The sequence below is a fragment of the Protopterus annectens genome, chromosome 9.part0, assembly GCF_019279795.1.
Source record: "Protopterus annectens isolate FY-2018-M chromosome 9.part0, PAN1.0, whole genome shotgun sequence".
NCBI lineage: Eukaryota > Metazoa > Chordata > Ceratodontiformes > Protopteridae > Protopterus > Protopterus annectens.
In genome coordinates, this window is record NC_056743.1 from 265,899,580 (window position 1) to 265,926,325 (window position 26,746).

The 26,746-nt window shown below is 43.9% G+C and overlaps 1 protein-coding gene across 1 annotated transcript in view; it reads left to right on the forward strand.

Annotated features, from left to right (window-relative positions):
* Positions 1-26,746, forward strand: part of CAT (catalase) — a gene marked incomplete in the record, with an annotated part of 486,757 nt that overhangs the window by 344,629 nt on the left and 115,382 nt on the right. The window contains 1 exon segment of the mRNA XM_044082850.1: positions 5,674-5,781. Within this exon segment, the coding sequence (XP_043938785.1) occupies positions 5,674-5,781 (108 nt within the window).

Consider the following 26,746-nt stretch of genomic DNA (forward strand, 5'->3'; position numbering starts at 1 on the left):
ACTGATTTTTAAAGAATTTTTATTGGTTATTGGTTTTATTTAAACCTTGTGTGCTAATTTATTTCTGTATTAAGGTCCGAAAAGAGGATTGCCTCGAAAGGACTTACTTAAATCTGTGTTTTGTAATAAATTTCAAGTATTTTAATTTCCAGCCTACAAGTCTTTCTATCTACATTTATACATATATTTTTGGGATATTGGCTCCAACATCTCCAGTCTCTACCCCTACATACTTTTTCTTCCTGCCACAAGTCTTCTCGTCCAAATGGCTTCCAAGATTTCCCTGCTCAGGAGGGATCCCCCTCTTCTGATACTTCCCAGAATACCCTGCTAAGGAAGTTTCCCGGAAGTAGACGTGTAAAAGGAGGCATCTAGACTCCTCCCTGGAGTCCTTGACAGAGGATGCTGACTTCAGTGAAGGGGAAGGATCCTCCCGATCCCCACCTGAAGATGGATCCTTCTGAGACTTTTTAGAACTCCTGAAGCAGAAAGGTGGGTGGTCTGCCCATCCTTCCTCTGAGAAGTCTGTTCTCTCAGACATTTGGGATGGACCCATCTTATGTCCTGGGTGACACCCCCCCCGGCAGATGTCCTAGTGGACGTAATATCTTGCTGGGTGTGGAGGGGCCTGGCCACAGTCAAGCCTTTACCCAATGGCCCGATAGGTTTTTAGTGCACCCTGCAGGCTGGAAACACGAGTCAGGGCCCTGTAGCTGATGCTTTCGTGATGGCGGTAGCCACCAAGAAAGTGATGGCAGAAGAAACTGCAAATGTCCAGCCACCAGAGTCCAGAGCGTTGGTCAGAATTGGGAAGCGTGTTTATGCCTCGGCAACTTTTGCACTCAAGTCGTTAAATTATCTAACACATTTCACTCTGCTCCAGAGGGACCTGATCAAAGAACTGTCAGCTTCGTTGTCAATGGCCGCGGAATAATTTAAGATAGTTTCTCCGAAGCTGTTGCCAACTCCTCGATGAGGTTAATCTCTCATACCATGGAGGGCACCTTGTGAGCAGCTGGTTCAGAACTTAGAGGCATGCCTGGATGAGGCTGTGTGATATTGTGGAACCATTTAAGGCTTCTCCCTTTTTGGGCCATCTGTTAGAGACGCACTTGCCCACAGCGAAAAGGACAGTAAGACACTTTCTGCTGTTGGAATAAAGTCTTCTACCCTCCCAGAGGTCCTTCTCCAGGAAACAGCATGGGGATAAGAAAATGTGGTTCTGCAAGTCCCAAGGGCCTTTCGAGGACCCACTCTGAGAACCCTCTTCCATAGGCAGAGGAGGGAGGGTTTGATTGTAGATGTAGCCCCAGAGGCAGATGGCGGGGTCTGCAGAACCAGGGCTTTATGGAACTCCCTCCCAGTAAGTCCTACCTGCACTCCTGAAGCACTGCCTGACTGTCCATCTCTGGAGGCAGTTGTGAGATAATTAGCTTTGCACCCTGAAGCCTGGAACCAATGGACTCAAAACTGTTTGGCGCTAAGCGCGATATCTAGAGGTTATTATATTCCCTTTTCCCTTCCATCTCAGAAATCCAAAAGCCTTTCTGACTTGCCACCCTGTCAATGGGAGTAGGTAGCTCAGGAAATTCAACAGCTGTTGCAAAAGTCATCCAGGAGGTCCCAGCTGAACAGAGGATTCGGAACAAACTGCTGCTTCTTTTTAGTGTGGAAAAAGACAGGGGACCCAAGACCTATTTTGGATCTCTGCAAGCTAAATGAATACGTAAAGAAGCCAAGTTTCTGAATGGTTACAATTCAGTCCATTCTGCCACTGTTGCACAAGGATGACTGGGATGTGCTGAATAGATCTCCACATACTATCGTATCAAAATAGACGGGCACTCCAGGAGTGCTTCCAGCTGGGAGCGAATCACTTCCAGTTCGGAGCACTGCCCCTTGGACTTACCACAGCCCCCTGGGTGTTCACCAAATGCATGGCAGTGGTAGCCGCTTACCTGAGGCTCGGGGGATTCCAAGTGTTTCCATATTTGGCTGGTTGACTCCTAACCGTTTCCACAAAGATTTAACTAATCCAAGCCAGGCACTACTTACTCCAGTTTGTGCACTCCCTGGGCATCACCATAATCATGAGCAAGTCCAATCTTATTCCGGTTCAGAATCTAGAATTCATAGGTATGCAGCTCAGCACAAGGGATCAGATAGCTTCTCTTCCTCTACATCGAGTAGCCATTCTGAAGAACCAGGTACAACAGATTTTAGCACAAGCTCCCTCCGCTCAACTAATCCTGCAGGTACTGGGGTCCATGTCTGCAGCCATCCTGTTAGTTCCCCTAGCCAGGTTCTTCATGTAGGTTCTACAGTGAATGCTAGCAAATCAGTGGTTCATTCCGTGTCTGCCCTTATCCTTTTGCATCAAAGTGACTCCTGTCTGCAGGTGTCCTATCAGTTGGTGGAGTTATTCAGACAATGTTATTCTCAGCAGACATTTTGTGAGCAGTCCCTTGATAGCCACCATGACCACTGATGCTTCCCAGTCTGGGTGGGGGGGGTATTACAATCTGAAAATGGTCCAAGGCACATGGTCGCCTCACGAGACCAGGTTACGCATCAGTGTCCTAGAAATAACAGCGGTCCTCCTAAGGTTGCAATCCTTTCAGGACCCGAGACCAGGTTACGTATCAGTGTCCTAGAAATGAGAGCTGTCCTCCTAAGGGACTATTGCAGTACACTGGCAGCATGTTGTCTGGTACGTCAAGCAAGGAGGAACACAGTCTTACCCCCTGTGCAGGGAGGCCATAAGACTGTTGGAGTGAGCGATCTCTTCAGACCGCCTTCTAATTGCACACACATCCCAGGGAGACCAGCGATCTGGCAGATTGCTTCTGATTCTGCATAAGTGGTCCTTCAACCAATCGGTAGCAGACATGATCTTCAGCAGTTGGGGTCAACCTTGCTTTGATCTCTTAGCCTCTTCTGTCAGCAACAAGTGCAGCAAGTTTTTCACTCTGATCCCTCCTCCAGGGGAGTACCCAAGGGATGCTATAGTCCGAGTGGCCCCTGGGTTTCCTATATGCTTACCCTCTCCTGCTAATTACAAATTTCTTCAGAAGGTGAGTAGGTTGAAGAGTTAAGTCATCCTCATTGCCCCTTTATGGCTTCATCAGGTGTGGTTTCCCTTCCTCTGGTCTCATCTATAGTATTCTCTTTGCTTACTGGAACCCACTCAGGACCTACTTTCTCACCTGTCAGGGGTGCAACACCCATCAAACTCAAATTGACTGCTTGGCTTCTCCACTTCCGACCTTGATTACAGTCCTGGCTTCAGTCCGTATTCCAGAAAATTCTTTTAGCATAGCAAAAGCCTTCCACTAAGAAAGTTTACAATACCAAATAGACGAGATTTGTTGTTTGGGCTACCAACAGGAAAACTGACCCATTTTTCAGCACCTGTTTCGGATTTGTTACAGTTTCTCAGTACACTTATCAGTGAGGGTGCTAGCTTTTCCACTATTAAGCTATAGTTGACCATTATTTTTAACTTTCACACAGCAAGTCAAACAAATTCCTTAACGTTCAGATTGTGTAAATCTTTCTTGAAGGGTGTTTTCTTAAGGACACCAATTAGGGATCCTTCTCCTTGGGATCTTATTCTGGTGCTGCAGGCATCGACACAGGGCCCCTTTGAACCTGTTGCTATTTGTGACGTGAAGTTTCTGTCCTGGAAAACAGCTTTCTTGGTTACTGTGACTTCCAAGAGGATTTCTGAGCTTCAAGCTCTATCTTCTAAACCTCCTTACATCCTGTTCCATAGCGAGTAGTGTCTTTACACATTAATCCATCCTTTATGCTTAAAGTAGCTGCATAAAATATCAATCAGTCCATACAACTACCAGTGCTCTTTCCCAATTTTTCTAACAAAGGGGAGTATGTTCTGCACCTTTTAGATGTTCATCGACTGCTATTTTTATATACACAAGACCAAGCAATACTGAAAGGCTGATCAGCTTTTTATAGCCTTTTCTTCGAATAGACTTGGACAAGCGATATCAAAAATTACCTTGGCAAATGGATCTCAGACTGCATTTCTTTTATTCCTCCATAGGGTTGCAGTTACCTAAACTCCTAGGGTGCATTCTACCAGAGCTATGGCTACTTCCTCAGCCTTCTATGCCAGAACCTCTATTGATGACATTTGTGCAGCAGCTACTTGGTCTAATAATCACACCTTTGTATCTCGTTACAAGTTTGATGTTATTTCCAGGAGCAGGGCTTCCTTTGTCTTGATGGTGCTGTGGCATGTCCTTCCATGAGGGCCACTCAGGGTTCTCATTTCTGGAGACTCTGACCCTATCGTGAGGGTGAATGAAGGAGACCTCAGATTAAAAAGTTATGTCGTACCATAACTTGGCGTCTGTTGTCTTTCATTCATCCTCTCTCTCCCACCCAACCATCCCCCTACTTTTCTTAAGGAACCTGGATGATCCTGTGTCTGACCTCTTCTGCCAGTCTTTGATGTCTGAGTGTAGCATGCCTGGGTTTGGCAAACTCAATCTGAGGTAGTTTGGTAGATGTCGAACATTGTGGGTAAGAGGGAGGAGGTTGAGAGTTGGCTCCAAGTCTGTGGAAAGTGGACGAGCTTAATCTGTGTTTGCCTTCATTCGGATGCAAGAATGGTAAGACATAACTTTTAATTTCAAGTCTAGATGAGATCATTGCAGTATTTATTAAAAAAAAAAAATACTGAGAAGCTTAAATGTTAAGACCATTAGGCAGATATGGTCTGTCTGTCTGGCCAGAACTAAAAATTGCTGTACTCTTAATGGTAGCCAGGAGTATCATGAAATCCAAAAATGTATAACCATGAAAAGGGGAAAAAAGATGCTTTTTCTGTTTGGTATCCATATAGCTTTGCATTCTGTGAACGTTTTGTATTTGTAACGTGGCATTTAGAAAACGTATTGGGATTACCACGAAGTTGGTGAAGTTGTAATGGGAAAAAAGTAGATTTTTTCTAGATTTTTTGAAGGCATGAAATTCTTGTATGTGCATGTTATTTTATTTAGGTATTTGAGCTGCAAGAGTCCATTTTCATTCATTCATTCTATCCTTGTAAAAAGTTTAAATATCAGTATAGATAGCATGTTAGAAAATAAGGAAAATAGTTGTACATTGCACAGACAAGTACATACATTTAAACCAGCTTGAACAGTAAGCAAACTGAATAAAATTGGATGTAATAGATTCATCGGGAAGTACTAGGCTGGCTGCACTTAGGAAGCTATTTTAAACCTAGCCAATTTCCCCTATTGTTCTCAAAACCAATCTCATTTGGTTCTATATTGGCTTTGTTGATGCCATAGTCAAAAATGATATATTGCCATTACTGAGAATAACCGGGATCATACCATTGATAACTGGAGAGGAATCATGCATGGGATAAAACATTTAGGAGCTGCCTGTCACCATTAGTAGCACAGGGGGCAATATTTAATTTAACTATGTTCTAAAACCTATTTCTTTTGACACTTGTTGGATATATCTTTAATGTTTAATAATGGCTCACTTTCATTATTTCTCCATGCTTACCTCTTTTGGTATTTGGAATTTTTAGAGAATTGTGGTCTGCTAGATTACATAATATAGAATTTTAAAAAGTGGAAAACAGGTGCATGTTTTACTGTGATTTAGAGCATCTGTTCTTGCCTGTAGGTACGAGCATTCTACACCAAGGTGCTGAATGAAGAAGCGCGCAAGAGATTGTGTGAAAACATAGCCGGTCACCTTAAAGATGCTCAGCTGTTCATTCAGAAAAGAGCTGTAAGTATGCATTGATGTGTAGCTCTACTTTATTTTTGCGACTAGAGGGAGATGGTGTGATGTGTAAATGTAGTTATGTTGAAGGTTTATTATGGTAAGTGCATTGTCAATTTTCTGGTGGTTTTCAAGGTTGCATGCTAGCTGCTGTCATTCAGTTGGTGACATCCTCTTCGTATCTCATCATAGTGCCTGATTGTTTTTGTCACTGGCAGCATCAAGTACTTTTCTTCGCAGGTTGCATTTGATAGGGCTCCCTAATTATAACTTTTTATTTAGCTGTAGTTTGAGAAACCCTTATTGGATTCTGGTTCTTGTGCAGTGAGTGTTTTATAGAAGTCATGCAATGTTAGTTTATTCCCACTTGAATTCAGGCCCTTGCACACAATCAAACACGTCCACAAGAATCTCAACCACTCTAGCTGACACCATCTTTTCTGTACTAGGTTGAGTTTTCTAGTCACCGCAGATACAATTATTTTTCTTGCTGCTCACAGTTTTATATGTACCTTGAGAACATCTGATACTAAAATAAACAAAAGGTGGGAGTTGGTTACTTGTAGCTATCAGGTGTAACTGATTTGCTTGCCTTATTTTCTGAAATGTGAATGCAAGTTAGTCTCACTTTTAAGTAACCAGTGTCACTTAAATGTAGTAACCCTAACCATAGCTGTCTCTAAAACTATAAAATTTGAAAGCCTGACTAACTCTAAAACTTTAATTCCAAATTATGACTTTATGTACAGTACACATTACTTGCTTTTGATCTCACCAGTAGCCTGGGGCATTATGGTACAAGTTTGTTTATGCTGTTTCCTGACCGCCTGTAGTCACTAGATAAAAGAAACCATGGCTGATGTTGCGAAGTACTGAAACTGAACCATTGCTTGCTTTGCTTTTTCCTGAGGTCCTTCAAGAATGCAACTGCAGTCATAACATATGGGTTGTCCTGCCTCAGGCAGCCCTTGGTCAGCTGGATTCTGAAGTCTGGGTCCAGCGTCGGCTGGTGTTGCCTCCTTTCCGACGTCAGAACGGCTGGAGTATAAAGGCATCGGCCGACGCCATCTTCAGTCTTTCTTGCCGCGCGGTGCCCGAAGCAGAAGCAGTTCGCAAGTGCCGGTCGGTCAGCTCCTGTGTTTTCAGTTACCGAAGTCATCTAAAAGCTAAGTACCACGTTGGGGAACATTTTTTCTTGCCTCAGCCGATGTCAGAACAAATTGAGAAAGTTAATAATTGTTTGTCTTGTGGTAAACAAGGACTTCCATTCTTACTGCCTCCCTTGCCTGGGCCCAGACCACGACGTCTCGGCCTGTGCTGCCTGTGCTTGCTTTAATAAGCGCACTCAGGCACTGGGCAGAATTTGCCGAAGACTTTTTTGGCGGATCCTACGCTTACATCATGCCGTCGGCACAACCGACAGCACCACAAACTACCAAAAAATGAAAGGACCGGGACCGACATCCTCGGCCAGCGTCTTCCACCGATAACGCCTAAGCCCTCCGCAAGTGCTTCGGTCCCTTCGGAAGCGGTAATTCAACCGCTCCAGGCAGACGACACCGCGTTAACTCGTTCTTCGGTCTCGGAGACTACACCGGTGCCGATTGTTGATTTTCCTCCAGAAACCGAAGTTCTGGACCTACCCGACACCATTCCCGTGGACAAAGTTACTCCTGCTCGTGGGGCAGCTAGGCCTCCTGTATTCATGTCCATCAAGGCCTTTGCACGTGCTAAGGCCGCCAGCCAGGCCAAGGCCCATCCTAAACCTACTTCTCAGGCCCCTTCTGATAGACAGATCATGTCTCTTGCTGCAGATCTAATCTCTCTTATCAGGGGGTCTCAGCCTCACCCAGACAGAGGTTCTCAGCCACCTGCAGATAAAAGGCCTAGAACTGAGCAGGCAGACAACCTATCTTCAGATGAAGCCTCTGGGGAATCGGAGCATTCAGATACCCAAGAAGAATCCTTCCAGGCCTATGAGGACTCTGATGCTGAGGAATCAATTCTCTCTGCCTCTCCTCCAGAGAATTTTTCTTTCGGTGAAGTCCTCCACTCCATGAGGGAACATTTTAAGTGGCAGGGTCAGGAATTTTCTGATTCTAGGAAAAGGCTACGTACCTTCCTTAAGTTACCCCAGCACAGACCTTTAGCTATCCCTCCAGTTTTGGATGTCCTGGATGATGTTTTCTCCGACTCCAGTGCTTCCCCTGATTCTCTCCCTCCTTCTCCTCTCAAGCCAGACAGATATTACAGGGTCCCTGACACTCACAAGCATCTCTTTAAGGCCCACTCTGTGGATCTAGAAACTATTTCACAGGGCCCCAAAGGAGTGGCTACCTCCTCAGCCAAGAATCCATTGCCAGCGGACAGGGAAGCAAGGTCCCTGGAGAGATGGGGTAAAAAAGTTTATACAGCTTCCACCCTTGCCATGAGGGCACTTAACTGCCTTTTTCATATGTTTCAGTACCAGGATTGTTTACTGGATGATTTGCAGAAAAAGCTAGCCTCTCCTGAGCCTATAGATAGAAAGCATTGCAGGATCTGGTTCATAACACTCAGCAGGTTAACAATCATTTTCTTCAGTGTGATTATGATGCATTGGAAGCTTCATGTAGGGCAGCTATGACGGGGGCTGTTATACGTAGACATGCTTGGTTAAAAGAACAGCCACTGCCAGACCATGTTAAAGTAAAGCTACTTGATGCACCTCTGGAAAAACAGAAGCTTTTTGGTGCTAATGCAGAAGATGTGTTGAAGTCCATTGAGGAAAAGGCTAAATCAGTACAGACAGTCAAAGATTTTCTCCAGGTTCAGCCACCCAGATTCAGCAGGAATTGGCCTTCAAAGAATTGGTCCTTTCCAGACACTGACAAGCTTCAAAGGGGAAAAAACAGGCGTGCTCGAGGTAGAGGGCAATACCGAGGCTCCTACAGGGGCCGCCAATGGCAACCACCAAATCAGAGAAGTGGCGCAGGTAGTCCAGCTGCACCACAAGGACAATCACAATGACTTGACTTTCATACCGCCAACCAAGGCTCAAAGAGAAGCACCTTTAGGCGGAAAATTATCCTTATTCTCAAAGAACTGGCACATTTAACCCAAGGACAAATGGATTCTGGATTTAATAGACCAAGGTTACAGATTCCACTTCCATACTTTACCAACAAGACAAGGCATGCCAAACCTGCCACAAAATCAAAGGGCAGAGGCCCTCATTCAAATTTCAAAGCTGTTACAAATAAAAGCAATAGAAAAGGTCCCTCCTCAGGAACAAGGCCAGGGATTTTATTCAAGACTGTTCCTTGTTCCAAGAAAAGAAAACAAATGGAGGCCTATACTGGACTTGTCTACTCTAAATACTTTTCTCATTGTGCCAAAATTCAAAATGCTGACGTTACAGCAACTCCTTCCCATGCTGGGCAAGGGGTCTTGGCTGGTCACTCTAGACCTCAAGGAGGCATACCTGCATGTCCCCCTCAGACAACAGTTGCAGAAGATACCTTGGATTTCTTGCAGGGTCAGAGCATTATCAATTCTCAGCATTGCCATTTGGCTTATCTACTGCGCCCAGAGTTCACGAAATGCCTGGCATCAGTAGTTGCACACTGCAGGCTCCAGGGGATTCAAATATACCCCTACCTGGACGATTGCCTTATACAAGCGGACAACAAACAAACCTTGATAACAAACTTGGACTATGTCATTTAATTACTACAGGCTTTGGGATACACAGTCAACATTCAAAAATCAAGACTACTGCCATCCCAACAGATTATTTTTCTAGGAACCAAACTGGACACAAAATCACAAATGGCTTTTCTCACAGAGGAGAAATAAGAGCAGTTACCAGAGTACTTCAAAAGCCTAGCAAAGCTCTCCCAGCTGACTGCAAGGAAATTCCTGCAGGCCCTGGGGTTCATGGCATCTTGCATTCTTCTGATACCTTTGGCAAGACTTCACATGAGAAAGCTGCAATGGTACTTAAAAAGCTTATGGTCCCAACACAGCCAAAACCTAGAGGACGTAATTCCACTCATTCCATGTCTGCAAAGAGAATTTTTGTGGTGGGCTCAAGCAAATCATTTAAACAAAGGCATGTCTTTCAACAAACCTCAAGCAAGTCAAATCATTACAACAGATGCCTCAGACCATGGATGGGGGGCGCACATGGAGGGCAGATGCATTCAAGGGCAATGGACCCCAAGGGAAAGACATCTGCACATAAATCAAAAAGAGATGTTGGCAGTGATACATGCAATCGAGACCTTCGAAAAATCACTTCAAGGTCATCTGCTAATAAGGACAGACAACACCACTGTTATGTGGTATATAAACAAGCAGGGAGGCACTCATTCTTATCCCCTCTGCAGATTAACAATGATTCTTTGGGAAAAGTCCTTGAGTCTGAAGATTCACTTGCAATCCCAGTTTGTGCCAGGCAAGGACAATGTTCTGGCGGACAGGCTGAGCAGAAACTTCTTGGATCCGCACGAATGGATGCTGCATCCTCACATTTTCTCACAAATAAGTGCATGGGGAAGACCGGACATAGATCTCTCTGCTTCTCACCTCAATCATCACCTGGAAAAGTTCTGTTCAAGGACTCGCCATCCTCTAGCCTGGAGAACGGATGCTCTCTCCTTCAGCTGGAATTCCCTAACAATTTATGCATTCCCTCCTCTACCATTATTGACCAAGGTGTTACTGAAGATCAAGGCAGAACAACCAACTGGCATTTTGATAGCTCCAGACTGGCCAAGGCAGCACTGGTACCCATTGCTATTGAGCATAACTCTGACCAAACCGTGGCCCCTGCTTCTAACTCAGCACAACTACAGGACTGTTCATCAAAACCTGCAAACATTGCAACTGACAGCTTGGGGGGTTCCATGACTACTTCCCATATCCCTCTTCCCAAAAAAGTTCAAGAGATCTTACTGGAAGCACGCAGACCTTCCACCAGAAAAACCTATTCAGCCAAGTGGAAGAGATTCATCATCGGGAATGCCAACAAGGGTCAGGATGCATCAGTATTGAGCATACCACAGATATTAGAATACTTGGCAGAAATGTTTCATAGTGGCCTTTCATATTCTTCCATAAAAATTCACGCTTCAGCAATCTCAGCAAAATACAATTGTGACCCACCTGTGTTTTCGCATCCCTTGCTAAGACGGTTTCTAAGAGGGATAAAGAATATCAAACCTCCCAGAAAACCACCATTACCTGCATGGGACCTCAATTTCGTCTTGGAAAAATTAACTTTTCCTCCCTTTGAACCAGCAGAATCTTCAGAAATGCAATTTCTCTCCTGGAAAACGGCTTTCCTGTTGGCAGTAACATCAGCAAGAAGAGTCTTGGAGATACAGGCCCTCATGGCAGTACCTCCCTTTCTCATTTTTCATCAGGACAGAGTTTCTCTAAGAACCAATCCTTCATTCATGCCAAAAGTAATATCCAGGGTGTCTCTAAATCAAGCAATTCACCTGCCTACTTTCTTTCCCAATCCTCAAAATAAGGGGGAAAAGCTGCTGCATACTTTGGACATACACAGGCAATTATGCTACTATTTGGGCAGAACAAGGACCACCAGAAAATCTGACCAACTATTTGTAGCCTGTGCTGCTGGAGTACAAGGAAAGGCAATCTCCAAACAAACAATTTCAAAATGGATTGGACACTGCATCAGATTCTGCTATTCTTTTCATGGAAAAAGTGTGCCAGCCAATATTAGGCCACACTCCACCTGAGCTATAGCCACATCCACAGCCTTTCTAAGAGGAGTGGCTACAAAGGACATTCTAGAGGCTGCTACATGGAGCTCCGTGCATACATTTACCAAACACTACAACCTGCCTTTATACTCCAGATCCCGAGCAGGCTTTGCTTCAGCAGTCCTGCAGGGCATTTTAGCTACACCATCCCTTTCTTAGATCCAACCACCCCCAGCTTGGCTATGGTATTCAACCCATATGTCAGGACTGCAGTTGCATTCTTGAAGGACATAGTACAGTTTTGTACCTACCATAAATGTAGATGTCTGATAGATATGCAACTGCAGTCGGGTTTTCCCTCCCTCCTACCCCTCTGCATTTTTTCTTTTTGGGTCCACTACCCCTCTACCCTATTAGCTTGGGGGTATCTTTTATGGTGTATCTGTATTACTGTTGTGCATGTCTGGAATTGTTTATCCATTCACCAAATTTAGCCTTCCTTGGGGGGCACCTGGCATCTGGGGCAGGAAACACTGAAGAAGATGGTGTCGGCCGATGCCTTTATACTCCAGCCTTTCTGATGTCGGAGAGGAGGTGACACCGGCCGACGCCGGACCCAGACTTTGGAATCCGGCTGACCGAAGGGCTGCCTGAGGCAGGACAACCCATATGTTATGACTGCAGTTGCATATCTATCGGACATCTACATTTATGGTAGGTACAAAACTGTACTTTTTGGAACTTTATGTGGTACTTTAATTAGATGTTCACCAGCCCTGCTTGAAGCTGGAGTCTTACTATATTGTTTTCTACATTGCTAAAATGGAATCTTGGGAAAGGAGTAAAGGAATGAGCATTGCTTGAAGATATTAGATTATTATTCTATCCAGGAAAACCTAGCACAAGGCAGATGTATGCTGGGTAAGGAATGAGGTACCCAGGTGGCAAAGGCCCTATCCCTAGTTCTGTCTGAGTTTGTCCTTCTGAAGCCTTTTTCCCCGTTCTTGTTACTTCCAGTTTGTGTGAGATGTCGATTTTTGAGTTTGAATCTTTCCATTTGCCCGATACCTTTAAGATGTATCAGAGAGGCCCTGCCATGATCTGTAATTTGACACAGATCTTGACACGACAACTTCTTATACTTCAGTGTTAGGGATGTATTGAGTGTTGTAAAGACCTGAGAGCTTTGATCTCCCAAATTATGCATGATGGTCCTTGTTTCACTAACTCAGAATGGTATACCATGGTTTACCCCTCGTGCACACACCTCTGACCTTTTCTCTTCTAAATCTCCTTTTTGTGGAATTTGTTGGGGGTATTCGGCTTAGGAATGCTCACTCTCCTCTTCCCAAAAAATGTTTGTGTATTTGTCAAGCTGTGTGCATGCCCATTTTGCAACATATATGGTCATACTTATTTTGATAAGAAACTTACAAAAATTGTCGTTTACACTACAAATAACTTGAGACCACTGAACACAAACAAGGACTCCAGTACTGTTGACAGATTAGAGAAAACAATATACAAAGTTGCCAGGCTAATGCTTTAGTTTTTCCAGCTACTTGTCAGACATAGCCCAGTTTTAGACCTCAGTCTGTCGCTTTTCTGGTTTCCTTACTTAAATGTTGCTGAGATTAATTTTTTGATCCGTCATTCCTACGACTGTAACTAGCAAGACTTTTGTGTATTTTTTTTTTCTCAAATGAAAAGTGGCAGTCTTGCTTATTTAAATGTTCCAGTAAAAAATGTAGCTTTAAAGTACTGACCATAAACCACTTCATTATTTGGAAGTCAAGGGGGATTTTAATATTTGTTAAAACCTTGTCCACCTATATAGTGCCTTTTTTTATGCAATGTCAGATTTAAAAAGCTTCCATCTTAACAAAACCGAATCTAGATGAGAAATGTGTTGCTGCTCGACACTAGGTGCTTCAAATAACTCCCTACAGGCACTGCTTATCCTGGAATGGCGTTCATCCCATCAGTGCAGGGTTTCAGCATCTACCGTCTATTCAGGCCCCCCACACTAGTTGAAGCCTGCAGATTCATGAAGAAAATGTCTTGGAGTTGCCTTTAACAAGCACTCATTGCATCATAGCGAACAGTGTGCCCCCCCCCCCCCATGTTCCTGTTGGCCTGTACCTCCTACTTGACTAGTGTGGTGTTCCTGTGCATTAAGCCAAACACCTTTCTTTTAGGGGACTTCAAGTTCTCCCCTAAATGTACGTTCCCCAACATGAATGTTCAGAGATATCTGGACTTCATACATATGTGGATCAATTAGTCTACACCCCAACTTGAGGCAAAATCCTGTACTTGGTTCCCACCACTGTGGAAAGTGTTTTTCTCCATCAGTTGCAACTTTCTCCCTAGTCAAATCAAACAGTAAATTTACATTCACCGTAAGACTGAATCCGTTAGCACCTTCTCATACCTCAAAATTCAGAGATTATGCAAAGGCCGATTTAAAATGGAGTGACCTGGATAAATTCAACTTCTCCCTCCAAGCTGATAATTTTGCTGTATTTTCAGAATCCATTAGTCAAGTTCTGTGCACGTGTGAATAATTTATAGATGCATTTGTACCCCTCTGAAATAAACAGTGCCAAATGTGAAAACAAACCCCCATAGTGGAGTCAAAATATAAAAGGGATCTAAAATGAAAGGAAGAATGGGGGGGGTCTCATTGCATGCAGTAGTAAATGTACCATTCAAGATATCAAATTTTCTTGCTAAACTTACAGAACTTCAGTTCCTTATCAAATCCGCTAAAGCTAGACACTAGGTAAAAATAGACACTTGGGCAAAAGATCTAAAGCCTTTAACTACGTTAAAAACCTCAAATTATGTTCAGTACTGCAGAGAGCTAATAGTAAATAATATCAAATCATACTCTGGTATGCCCAACCCCCACTCCTACATTCCCATTTCACATACCTGCGTCTACACCCCCTTTCAGATCTCTCAAGAATAAGTATTCAAAGCACTTTCCAGGGCCAAGAACATTGCTTATTTGGGGCCATATTTACACTGTATATTTACGTGAAAAATACAGAGAAGGTCAGAAGGAGTTGCAGTGTGTCTTTGTAGACTTGGAGAAAGCATATGACAGGGTGCCTAGAGAAGAGTTGTGGTATTGTATGAGGAAGTCGGGAGTGGCAGAGAAGTACGTAAGAGTGGTACAGGATATGTACGAGGGTAGTGTGACAGTGGTGAGGACTGCAGTGGGAGTGACAGATCCGTTTAAGGTGGAGGTGGGATTACATCAAGGATCAGCTCTGAGTCCTTTCTTATTTGCAGTGGTGATGGACAGGTTGACAGATGAGATCAGACAGGAGGCCCCGTGAACTATGATGTTTGCAGATGACATTGTGATCTGTAGTGAGAGTAGGAATCAGGTTGAGGAGACTCTGGAGAGGTGGAGATATGCTCTAGAGAGCAGAGGAATGAGGGTCAGCAGGTCTAAGACAGAATATATGTGTGTAAATGAGAGGGAGGGTAGAGGAATGGTGAGGATGCAGGGAGTAGAGTTGGTAAAGGTGGACGAGTTTAAGTACTTGGGATCAGCCGTTCAGAGTAATGGTAAATGTGGAAGAGAGGTGAAGAAGAGAGTACAGGCAGGGTGGAATGGGTGGAGAAGAGTGTCAGGAGTGATTTGTGACTGACTGGTATCAGTAAGAGTGAAAGGGAAGGTCTACAAGAGTGTAGTGAGACCAGCTATGTTATATGGGTTGGAGACAGTGGCATTGACAAAAAGGCAGGAGTCAGAGCTGGATGTGGCAGAGTTAAAGATGTTAAGATTTGCAATCGGTGTGACTAGGATGGATAGGATTAGGAATCGGTATATTAGAGGGTCAGCTCATGTTGGACAGTTTGGAGAAAAAGCAAGAGAGACGAGATTGCGTTGGTTTGGACATGTGCTGAGGAGGGATGATGGGTATATTGGGAAAAAGATGCTAAGGATGGAGCTGCCAGGTAAGAGGAATAGAGGAAGGCCTAAGATAAGGTTTATGGACGTGGTGAGAGAGGACATGCAGGCGGTTGGTGTGACAGAGCAAGATGCAGAGGATAGGAAGAAATGGAAAGAGATGATCCGCTGTGGCGACCCCTAACTGGAAAAGCCGAAAGAGAATGATGATGATGATTTATGTGTTACTTTTTAGCCTGCTGTATAATCCCCATTTTTCTCTATTTTTCTCGCTTTTTTACCATTAATTTTAACTCAGATGTCTTCAACTGTTTAACTTGGGTAACTATTTGCAGAACAATTTACAAACCTTCTGTCGTCCTTTGTGTGCAGTGTTACTCTGTTTTATTGTCCCCGTTTCAACTGCCTTTTTTTTTTCTAATTTTAGTTTCTTTGAGGCTTTCCTACCTAAATTTATACTTTTACTTGCCCCTATTTCATATTTTTTTCAGGCTAAATCACTCGTCTACCTCTAACCATTTGCACCATTTCTTCCGAAGTGCAGTGTCTCTTCCTTCCCCCATCTCCTCCTCTCAATATGTGGTGTGCCATCTGTCTCAGTTAGTTTCCTATGGGTGGTTCTTGCCCTTTTTTTTTAATTCCCTTTTTATATTCTAACAAACATAGCTATTCCCTATATCCACTTGTGTTATTTTTCTTCTATTAGCAATTGCATCTCTGCTTTAAATCTTTCCAGTTCCTTACATTCTCCAAAAGTGTACACAAAGCTCTTTTATTCCTGCACCTTCAAGTCCTGTCCAATACTGGGGGCATCTTGGCCAACTTTGCCTAGTTTTAAAAATACTTGTGTGCAGGGACTTCATGCAAAGATTCCGAACTTATAGAATTAGTTCTGCATTGTTTGGTTTGTTATGTTTTCCTCATTTATCCTGGCAGAGTTGACTTCCTCCAACATATCTTTACCATTCCTCCTTCCACTTTTTTACAAGCTCTTTTACTTCCATTCTTAACTATCTCTTACTTTTTCTTCACGACCTTGTCTCACTACCACCTCTTCTATTTTGAATCCCCTGAACAACTTCCAGGACTTTGATCTCCTATCATTTTTCATCTTCCACTTATTTTTAAGCTCCTGGTACTCCTACTTATTTATTCATTCATTTAGTTAGCATTTGTTGACTGAGAGGCCAATTAGGACAGGGCCCATTTTCAGTGGAGGCCCAGGGAGAAATGCTCCAGATGCATGTTTTTGGAATGTGGTAGGAGAAAACTGGAGTACCTGGAGGAAACCCACACAGATGCAGGGAGGACATGTAGACTGCAGAGAAGGCAACCCAGCCGAGAAGCGAACTGGAGAACCTCTTGCTGTGAGGCAGCAACATTAACCGCTGCACCATTGTGCCACCCTATGTTGTCCTCTAATTGGTATTCCTCTTTCATCTTCTCCCACATAGCAAGTCTTCCCTCTGATATTAGTTGGACCCAGTATCTTACTTCTCTTGATGTTCTTCGTGTTTCACTGTTGTAGTCGCTACATTTGGGTCATCTGCTGGCAGGTTGCCCTCAGTAGGCCTGATTAACAAAGTCTTGGGTCCTGCATCGGTTGCTGTCCCTTCTTCCATGACGTCCGGTCATCAGTGGTATAAAACCTGCAGTTGATGTCATTACATTAGTCTTTCTTGCCGCAGGGTGCCCGAAGCAGAAGCAGTTCGCAAGTGCCAGTCGGCAGACTCCTGAAATTTTCGTTTTGAGTTTCAGATCCGAAGTCTTCAACTAAAAAGCTAAGTACCCCGTTGGGGAAACTTTTTCTTGCTCCTTCTGATGTCACTAAAAGTTAATAATTACATTACTTGTGGGAAGCAAATACCTCATAAGGATTTCCATTTGTACTGTATTCCTTGCCTAGGCCCTGACCACGACGTACCTTGCTTTCGGTTCTATGCTTTATTTAATCAACATACTATTAAACGTCGGTACATTTTTGCTTTCAAATATTTTGGCTCGCGCTTTAATTATCCAGAAGTGTCATCTGTTAGTAATCAGACTACCAGAATACCTAAAAAACACAAAGAAAAAGACAGACTGGCCGTTGAGGTTTAAAACTGCAGACAACGCTTCTAAGCCAGTCGCCAGTTCGCCGGTACTTGGTGAGGGGCTTTCGCAGCCCCTGATACCTGCCAATTCTGATTCGCAGGCCTGTACCAAGACCCATTCGGAGTCCAGTATGCTGCGAGATGCTTTGATTATGGAACCCGCGGATGTCTCTACCTTGGATGGGTCTGGAGCCACTGGCACTGGCTTTTGTGGGTGTTTACAGGCCAACAGATTTGTATATTAGACAGATACCATCTTTAAAACCAAGGCCACAATCTCGACCTACGTCTAAAAAATGACGCCTAGGCCACTTGTGCAGACTCCTGTGTCTAAGAACCAAATGATCAAAATGGCTGAAGATTTAATTTACTCTGATCAGGGGTAGTCAACCCCCCCCCCCCTCTAAGAGCCCTAGGCAAGATATTGACTATTAATCTTCTGAACAGGATTCTGTTTCTTCTGATTCTTCTAATGAACAGGAATTGTCTATACCTACTTATGAGGACTCTGATGCAGAAGATTCCATTCCTTCTGCTTCTCCCCCTGAGGATTTTTCTTTTCGGGAAACTTTGAATACCTTAAGGGAACATTTCTACTGGGAAAGTCAGGATTTTTCCGAATCTAAAAAGAGACTTGGGGATATTCTTCTTCTTCCTCAGCATAGGCCTTTGGCTATACCTCCTGTTCTAGACATTGTTGATGAATCTGGTATGGCTCCTGATTCTCTGCCTCCAGCTCCTTGTAAGCCAGACAGGTACTACAGTGTTCCTGACTCCCACAAATTCCTTTTCAAAAATCTTATTGCAGATCCTGAAAACATTTCTCAGGGTCCCAAGGGCATTAAGGCTTCTACTGCTAAAAATCCTACCCCTTCTGATAGAGATTCCAGAATGCTGGATAAATGGGGTAAGAAGGTTTACACTTCTGCAGCCTTGGCAAACGGGGCTTTAAACGGTCAATTTCATATGCTAAAATATCAACATATCATGGGACTGCTTAAACAGAAAATGATAATTTCTGACTGTGGAAAATATTTACAGGATCTATTGCATTCAGCTGAACAAGCTGGAAAACGTACTTTGCAATGTGGTTTTGATTCTTTGGAGGCCTCTTGTAGGGCTGCTGTAACTGGGTTTGGGCTAAGAATGCATGCTTTGGCTCAAAGGGCAAACTCTGCCTGATCGTGTCAAAGCAAAATTGTTGGCTGCTCCTTTACAACAGGACCGTCACTTTAGTAATAAGGCTGAAGAAGTTCTAAAAAAGATGAAGCTAAATCTGTACAAACAAAGATTACTTACAAGTGCAACCTCCAAGATTTAGTAGACACTGGCCTACTAAGAACTGGTCCTTTCCAGTTCCTTCAAGAGCCACTCAAGTCAGACACACTTTCCAAAGGCACCAGGTTTCGGTCCCAAGGGACTTCCAGAACAAAACAATGGGGTGCCTCCTCTTCCAAATCTGGAAACAAGACACCTTCTTATGGTAAGTGGTCTCAATGACCTCCCTTTACACTTACCAAGAACTTACCTTTTAGCCTTCCCTTTGGGGGGGCTGGCTCTTCATGCAAGAAACTGGCAACTTATAACCCAGGACAAATGGGTTTTAAATATAGTATCCCAGGGATACAGATTTCATTTCCACACGTTGCCAATACCAAACGGATGGCCAGACCTGCCCCTAAATCAGTGGGCAGAGGCCCAGAAACAAGTACTTCCCTCGTGAACATGGGGGCTATTCAGTCAGTACCAGAAGAGGAAAAGGGACACGGTTTCTGTTCAAGACTTTTCCTGGTACCCAGAAAACACAAATCATGGCGTCCAGTTCTGGACTTATCTACTCTAAACACCTTTCTGGGCATTCCAAAATTCAAGATGCTGACTCTTCATTTACTTCCTATGCTAGGCAAAGATGTCTGGTTGGCAACTCTAGATTTAAGAGGCTTACCTGCATATCCCAATCAGGGAGTCTTGCAGAAAATACCGCTGCTTCAAAGCAGGCTACTTGCATTACCAGTTCTCTGCACTGCCCTTTGGCTTATCTACTGCGCCCAGGGTCTTCACAAAGTGCCTGGCACCAGTAATTGCATTTTGCAGACAAAAAATACTGAAATTTATCCATACCTGGACGATTGTCTAATTCACTCAGAAAACAAGGACATTCTAATAAAACATCTGTTTGTACAAAGGGTTCTGACTTGTCTAGGGTACAGTATAAACAAAGAAATCACAACTGGTACCCTCTCAAAAAATGACATTCCTGGGTGCAAGTTTAATAAAACTGCCCAGATGGCTTTCCTTATGCCAGAGAAGTAAATTCATTTGGTGACCTACTTCAAACAGGTGGCCACAAAATCCCTCCTTTCTGCAAGGCAAATACTGCAAGCCTTGGGGTTCATGGCCTCCTGAATTCTTCTAATTACATATGCAAGACTGCATATGAGGAAACTTCAGTGGTACTTAAAAAGGCTATGGAGTCAGCATTGTCACAGCCTGGAAACGATGATTCCTATCTTACCTTGCCTGCGCCTAGAGTTCTATGGTGGGCAGAGGCCTGCCACCAGAACAAGGGATTGTAATTCAGACAATGCCCTGCCGCCCAAACACTAACTACAGACTCATCAGACTGTGTGGGGTGTTCATCTGGCAGGGAAGTGCATTCAGGGAAAATGGAGCCCAAATCAAATGCCACCTTCACATAAATCAAAAAGAAATGCTAGCTGTACAGAATGCACTCACAGCCTTCAAGGACCACCTTCATCCAGGACAATTACTGATAGACAACACCACAGTTACGTGGTACATAAACAAGCAGGGGGTAACACTCCTACCCCCTTTGCAGACTAGCCATGGAATTGTGGAACACTGCTTTGACCTTTCAAGTACAACTACAAGCTCAATTCCTGCCAGGAAAGCTGAATACTCTGGCAGACGAACTAAGCAGAAATCTCATGGACCCTCTCGAATGGAAACTGGAACTACGGATTTTCAAAATGTTGACACGCAAATGGAGCCCAGACGTAGATCTTTTTGCCTCACCCCAGAACTGTCAGTTGGACAAATTTTGCACAAGAACTCATCACAAAAAAGCCTGGAAAGTGGATACTCTGTCCTTCAGCTGGAAAAACATATCAGTCTATGCCTTCCCCCTCTGTCTCTGTTCTCCAAAGTTGTTCAAGTCCAACAAGACAAACCAAAAATGATTTTGATTGCTCCATACTGGCCTCACCAGCACTGGTACCCACTCCTGCGCAAGTCTGTCACACCTTCACTGTGGCACCTGCCTCAGACACCTTACTTACTGTCTCAGCAAAACAACCAAACTCTGCGCACTCAGCTCCAGACTTTGAATCTTGCAGTGTGACTAATCACCTAAATTCACCCTTAGCATCCTTCAACAAACCTGTGATGGATGTCATTTTAGAGGCGAGAAGACCTATTACTAGAAAATCTTATGCTGACAAATGGAAAAGATTCTGTGCCTGGAATCGATCTCGAGGTATAAGCACAGCGGTGTCCAACATTCCTCAGATTTTGCAATGCTTTGAGATGTTTCACAAGGGCCTGTTTTTTTCTTCTATAAAAAATCCATGCCTCAGCCATTTCAGATCATTACAACACAGAACCTCCCCTCTTCTCTCATCCTCTGCTAAAGCAGTATCTCAGAGGGGCCAAAAACTTTAAGACCTCCCATGAGAGTTCCAACCCCTACCTGGGACCTTTAATTTTGTATTGGGAAAAACTCTCTCCCTCCTTTCGAGCCATCTGCGACTGCAGACCAAATTTCTCTCCTGGAAAACAGTACTTTCCTTTTAGCAGTCACTTCAGCTAGAAGGATTTCTGAATTACAGGCTCTTATGGCAGTCGAGCCTTTCATCATTTTTCATGCGGACAGGGTATCTCTCAGGACCAATCCATCCCTCATGCCTAAGGTGGTATCCAGTGTGGCTCTTAATCAGACCATTCATTTGCCAACTTTCTTTCCCAATCCACAGAACAAGGGGGAGTTGATTCTGCATTCATTGGATGTACACAGACAACTTGGATTTTACTAAAATGGGACTAAATCTCAAAGAAAATCTGAACTGCTGGTAGCATTTGCTGCAGTGGCAGAGGGAAAGGCTATTTCAAAGCAAACCATTTCCAAATGGATAAGCCATTGTATTAGTTTCTGCTGTAAGCACAATGGAAAAGCTGTCCCCCAGGGGATCCGATCCCATTCCACCAGGGCTGCATCTACTTCAACAGCCTTTGTCAGAGGTGTTCCTACCAGGGACATTCTAGAAGCTGCTATCTGGAGCTCAGTTCATACTTTCACCAAACATTACCATTTACCACTTCTCTAAATCCAGAGCTGGCTTTGCCACTGCTGTCCTGCAGGGCCTTATAGCTGGTCCTAATGCTGTATAATTCCCTCCACCCAACCGTAGCTTTGGGAATCTACCCAAATGTAATGACTGCAACAGTGAAACAACAACATAGTACAGTTGTGTACACTTAAATGTAGATGTTCGAGTGTATTTACTGTTGCAATCCTGGTTACCCTCCCTCCAGCCCCCTATCCCCATTTGGGGGGCACCTGACATCTGGGGTAAGAAAAACTAATGTTATGACGTCGGCTGCATGTTTTATACCCCTGACAACCTGACGTCGTAAAAGAAGGGACAGCAACCGACGCAGGACCCCAAGTCTTTGTTAATTAGGCCGATTGAGGGCAACCTGCCAGCAGATTACCCGAATGTAATTACTGCAACAGGGAAACACTTAACATCTACATTTATGGTTTAAGAGTACACAACTGTACTTTTTCTTCATGCTCCATCTTCATGTTGCTTGTTCCCCTCCTTCCTGCTGTTGTAAGAATCCTTTCTTTCCATCCCTCCCTTTCTTTGCTCTTTCTATTGAGGTTTCAGTTCTGAGCTTTTTTATAATTTTGTACTTTTGTTTTTCCTTTGTGGCTTAAGTCGAGGCTGAAAAGGATCCTTGGACCAATCCACTCAACTGGTTTAATAAATGCAAAATAAAATAAATGGCTCCAGGCATGAATGCATACCCTAATGGCAGAGCAGACATCTAGATGTTTGGGGTAAAAAAAAATAAATAAATAAAAATTAAATGCCTACAATCTGTTAATTTGTCAGATCAGTGTGCTGCAATACCAGGCTGACACAGATGGAGGACATGATAGCACATGCAGATGATGCGGCACTATATAAGGAACACTGCACAGACCATCCTAAACTCCTGTAAGTAGGTAGGCACCCAGATGTGGGTATGATGCCATATGTTTCCATGTCATCAGCATACAACCTCTATAATAAAAGGACATTTATTTGTTATAAAAGGAATTTAACCAGAACATGACAAAGGATTTTTCTCCAACTGTGCCATCGGACAAAGGCCTGTATTTCTCATCCTTTTCATAAGACATGTTTAAGAAACTGGTGGGAAAAGAGAAACATTCCAGTAATTAAGCCATTATTTCATTTTTATGTTCCAAAATACAGTAGCAGTAATCCTAGTAAACAGTGGCACTTTTATAGGAAACCTAGGAAATGGCAGTTCGTGCAAAGGAAGACCCTTGAAAAGGACAGTGAAGGGAAGCTCAGGGGGTAGAGGCAAGGAGAAGGCTTCCCTGCTAGGTGAGAAAGCCTTCCACTCTGCCTGCTCCTCCTCCTTTCCTCATTTTCTGTGTGGGGGGGGGGGGGTCTTTAACCAAGAAAGATGGCTCAGTCTGGCCACAGATTTGCAGGTAAGTGAGGCATAAGAATTTGGCTACAAAATAGAATTCAGAACCTTTCCTTCATGGGCATGTCTTCTACAACCCTAAACCAGATTTGCCTAGCAGTTCTATCCTTGCAGCACTTGCTGAAAACAGCAGCTGTAGACATTGTCCCCTAATCAAGCAACAAACAAGGGGTTTACTCTAACCTTTTTCCTTATTGCCTAAGAAGGATGACATTGGAGACTTGCTGTACTGAGTTCCACAGCGTTTACCAGAAGCTTGGTTCCAGTGTAACTGTCAGAGGAGGGAAAATCCTTGGGCCAGGAAAACAGATGGACTAATCTATACTGACCTTATCCAAATGTCTAGCACATTGCATTGTTTTGTTTTAATAATCATAAGTCCCTTCAAGGGCAGGTCAAAGCCCTAAATTGCAGAGCTGCAACTACATTGGCTGCCTTGTTTTGGAAATGTATACTCCCAAACTATTTGAGGGAGCTGCTTAGACAGTCATTTACACTTTTTCCAGAAAATAAGCTGGACATATGATCTAGAAGTAGAGCATTTTTTCCACAGCCAAATTGCAGGGCATCTAGGTACCTCCTCCACAAATCTCCGAGCGGTCAGAAAAGTGCTGTAGCCTCTTCGTGAGTATGAGATAACCAGCATTGATCCTTAATGAAAAACATAGTACAGCTGTCTAAGCATGTCACCTTACAAGTTCATAGGTAACACTAGGCTGTTGGCCCTAGGGCCTATATAAGCCTAGCCAAAAAGGTACCCTGGCTTTCGCCACCCAAGAAAATTATTTTCCTGTGCTCCTGTTGAGCAGAGCCACAGAAGTGATCCCCGAGGTGAATTTCCTATCTCCCATCCAATCATCAAGATTTTTCTTGAGTGCTAATGACGGGCTTTGTTTGATATAGGTAAGTAGTTCAAGTATGTGAAGTCTCTGGCAACAGGAATCTATCCCTCCAGCATGTTCTGTTTATTGTGGTGACAAGGTTTAGGTACCTAGAGCATGTAGCTCGGAGGGATTGGGATTTCTTTAAGTAGATTTCTTTAGGTGGAGCATATCCGACAGCTCTGGGTTTGACATGTCTTTGTATGTTAGACAGAGATTGCCTCTGAGAAGGCAATATACGACGGAGTAAAGCTGGAGTTTTTTTTTTGAGAGTGGCTGCGTAGGGCTTCTGTTTGAGGCCGGTAATCCTCTTTGTGAGGTATTTCTGCTACCTTTCCAGTTGTTGAGGTCTTATGAGGTACATACCAAAAGGGGCGCTGTATTCTATAATGGGTCTGAGTGACAAGTAGAGGGGAACAATGACCTTTTTTTTTTTTTTTTTCCCCCCTGGATGAGAAACCTTTTGTGATGAGGTGTGCCACATAGAAGGATTTCCTGACTACTGTGGCGACGTGATTATCAAAGGAGACACTACTATCCACCTGTGTCCCAAGGTCTCTTATCACACTTTCAGTGTTAAGTAGACTACCGTCTATGTGGTAGTTCATGGGTACAGAGTTTTTGCCAAAAGGGATGACAATGCACTTTTTGGCATTGAGCTTGAGGCCATGGCTTTGACCCCAGGCATCTGTCTCAGTGAGGCTTTTTTGTAGGATGTCTACATTAAGAAGTTTGATTATGGCTCATAGTTTGCAGTCATCTGCGAACTTCGTTAGCCAAAGACCTTCTGTGTTAGCCTGTACTTCAGAGAAGTAGATTCCAAACAGGAGAGGAGCCAGGACTGAACCCTTCAGTCACTGGTCTGAAGTCAGATTTGGAGTCTACTACTTTCACAGAGTGGGTTCTGTCAGAGCCAGTTGGCAACCCATCTTGTGACGTAGGAATTTGTACCTAGTTTAGTGAATTTATAATTCCAGAGAGGTGGATGGTGTCAAGCCTTGGTGAGATCTAATTAGGCTGTGTGAACCACATTACTCATCTATGGCTTTGGTGACTGCTTCAAAGAATGAACCACATTACTCATCTATGGCTTTGGTGACTGCTTCAAAGAAGTCTATCAGGTTTAGGAGACATGCTCTGCCTTTTACAAACCCGAACTGGGTGGGGTCCAGAGTTTGGAGATTACCAATGTCATTGTTTACAAGTTCCATGAAGATACGTTCCATAGCCTTGCAGACCTGGCTCATCAGGCTAATAGGGCGGTAGTTCCCAGGGTCCATGGTGGCTCCCCCTTTGTGGAGTGGGACAACCATCACTGTGCGCCATTCAGTGGGCAGCAAGCCTGAGGTGAGGCGATGATTGAACATGGTACTTAGGTGGGGTGCCAGTTCGTTCTGTAGTTCGTGTAGAACGCAGCCTGAGTTTGTCAGGTCCCATTGATGCTGTGTTCTTGGCTTTGGAGAGTGTGGTTTTTACCTGTGCAGCCGTGTTTACAGGATCTTTTTATGCTTCCGTTATAAAGATGGGCCCTTCAGTGTATGAGAGGGGGTAAAGTTAGCACTGAACCTATCTGCCAGGATGTTGGCAATATCAGTTGGTTCTGTATATTTAGTGCCATTGTGCTGTAACTCGGAGCAGATCTGAGTGTTGCCATTGAGATTCTTGGCATAGCTATAGAATGCTTTGTGGTTGTTTTTAGTCGGTGGCGATTTACTTTTCGGAAGTAGCTTTGGAGGATTTTGAGGAATCTCAGCTTCTTACTGAGGCTGATCAGGGAGATGTTCTTCATGTTTCACTGTTGCAGTCATTACATTTGGGTAATCTGCTGGCAGTTTACCCTCAGTCGGCCTGAATAACAAAGTCTTGGGTCCTGCGTCGGTTGTTGTCTCCTAAGACGTCAGGTCGGTAGGGGTATAAGAAATGCAGCCTTCGCCATTTTGAGTCTTTATTGCCGCACGGTGCCCGAAGCAGTTCGCAAGTGCCGGTCGGCCAACTCCTGAAATTCCTTGCTTGGGCCCAGATCATAACGTGCCTTGCTGTCTGTTTTGTGCTAGATTTTAACCAACGCAGTATTAAGCGTCTGTATATTTTTGCTCCAAAATATTTTGGATCCAGATTTAATTACCCTGAAATGTCTGTTGGCAATCCGACTACAGGAGTTCACAAAGACAGACCGTTGAGGTCCAAAAACAGACTAAGAAGCTTCTAAGCCAGTTGCCTGTACTCAGTGAGGTGCTTTCGCAGCCCCTGATAATTGCTACTTTTGAGTTGCTGGTCTCTACCGAGACCCATGCGGAGTCCGGTATGCCACGAGATTCTCACAGTATTGAACCCACGGATGTCTCTCCCTTGAATGGGTCCAGAGCCGCTGAGCAGGCACCGGCTTCTGAGGGTGTTTTCAGGCCTCAACATTTTTATATAAAATTGACACCAGCTTCAAAAACAAGATCAAAAACATCTTGGTCTAAAAAAAACGATGCATGAGCCATGTGCTCAGGCCCCTATGCCTAAAAAAAACTGATTATCAAAATGGCTGAGGACCTAATTACCTTGGTCAGAGGTTCCCAACACCCCCTCTGCTAAGAGGCCTATGCAAGACACGGATTATGA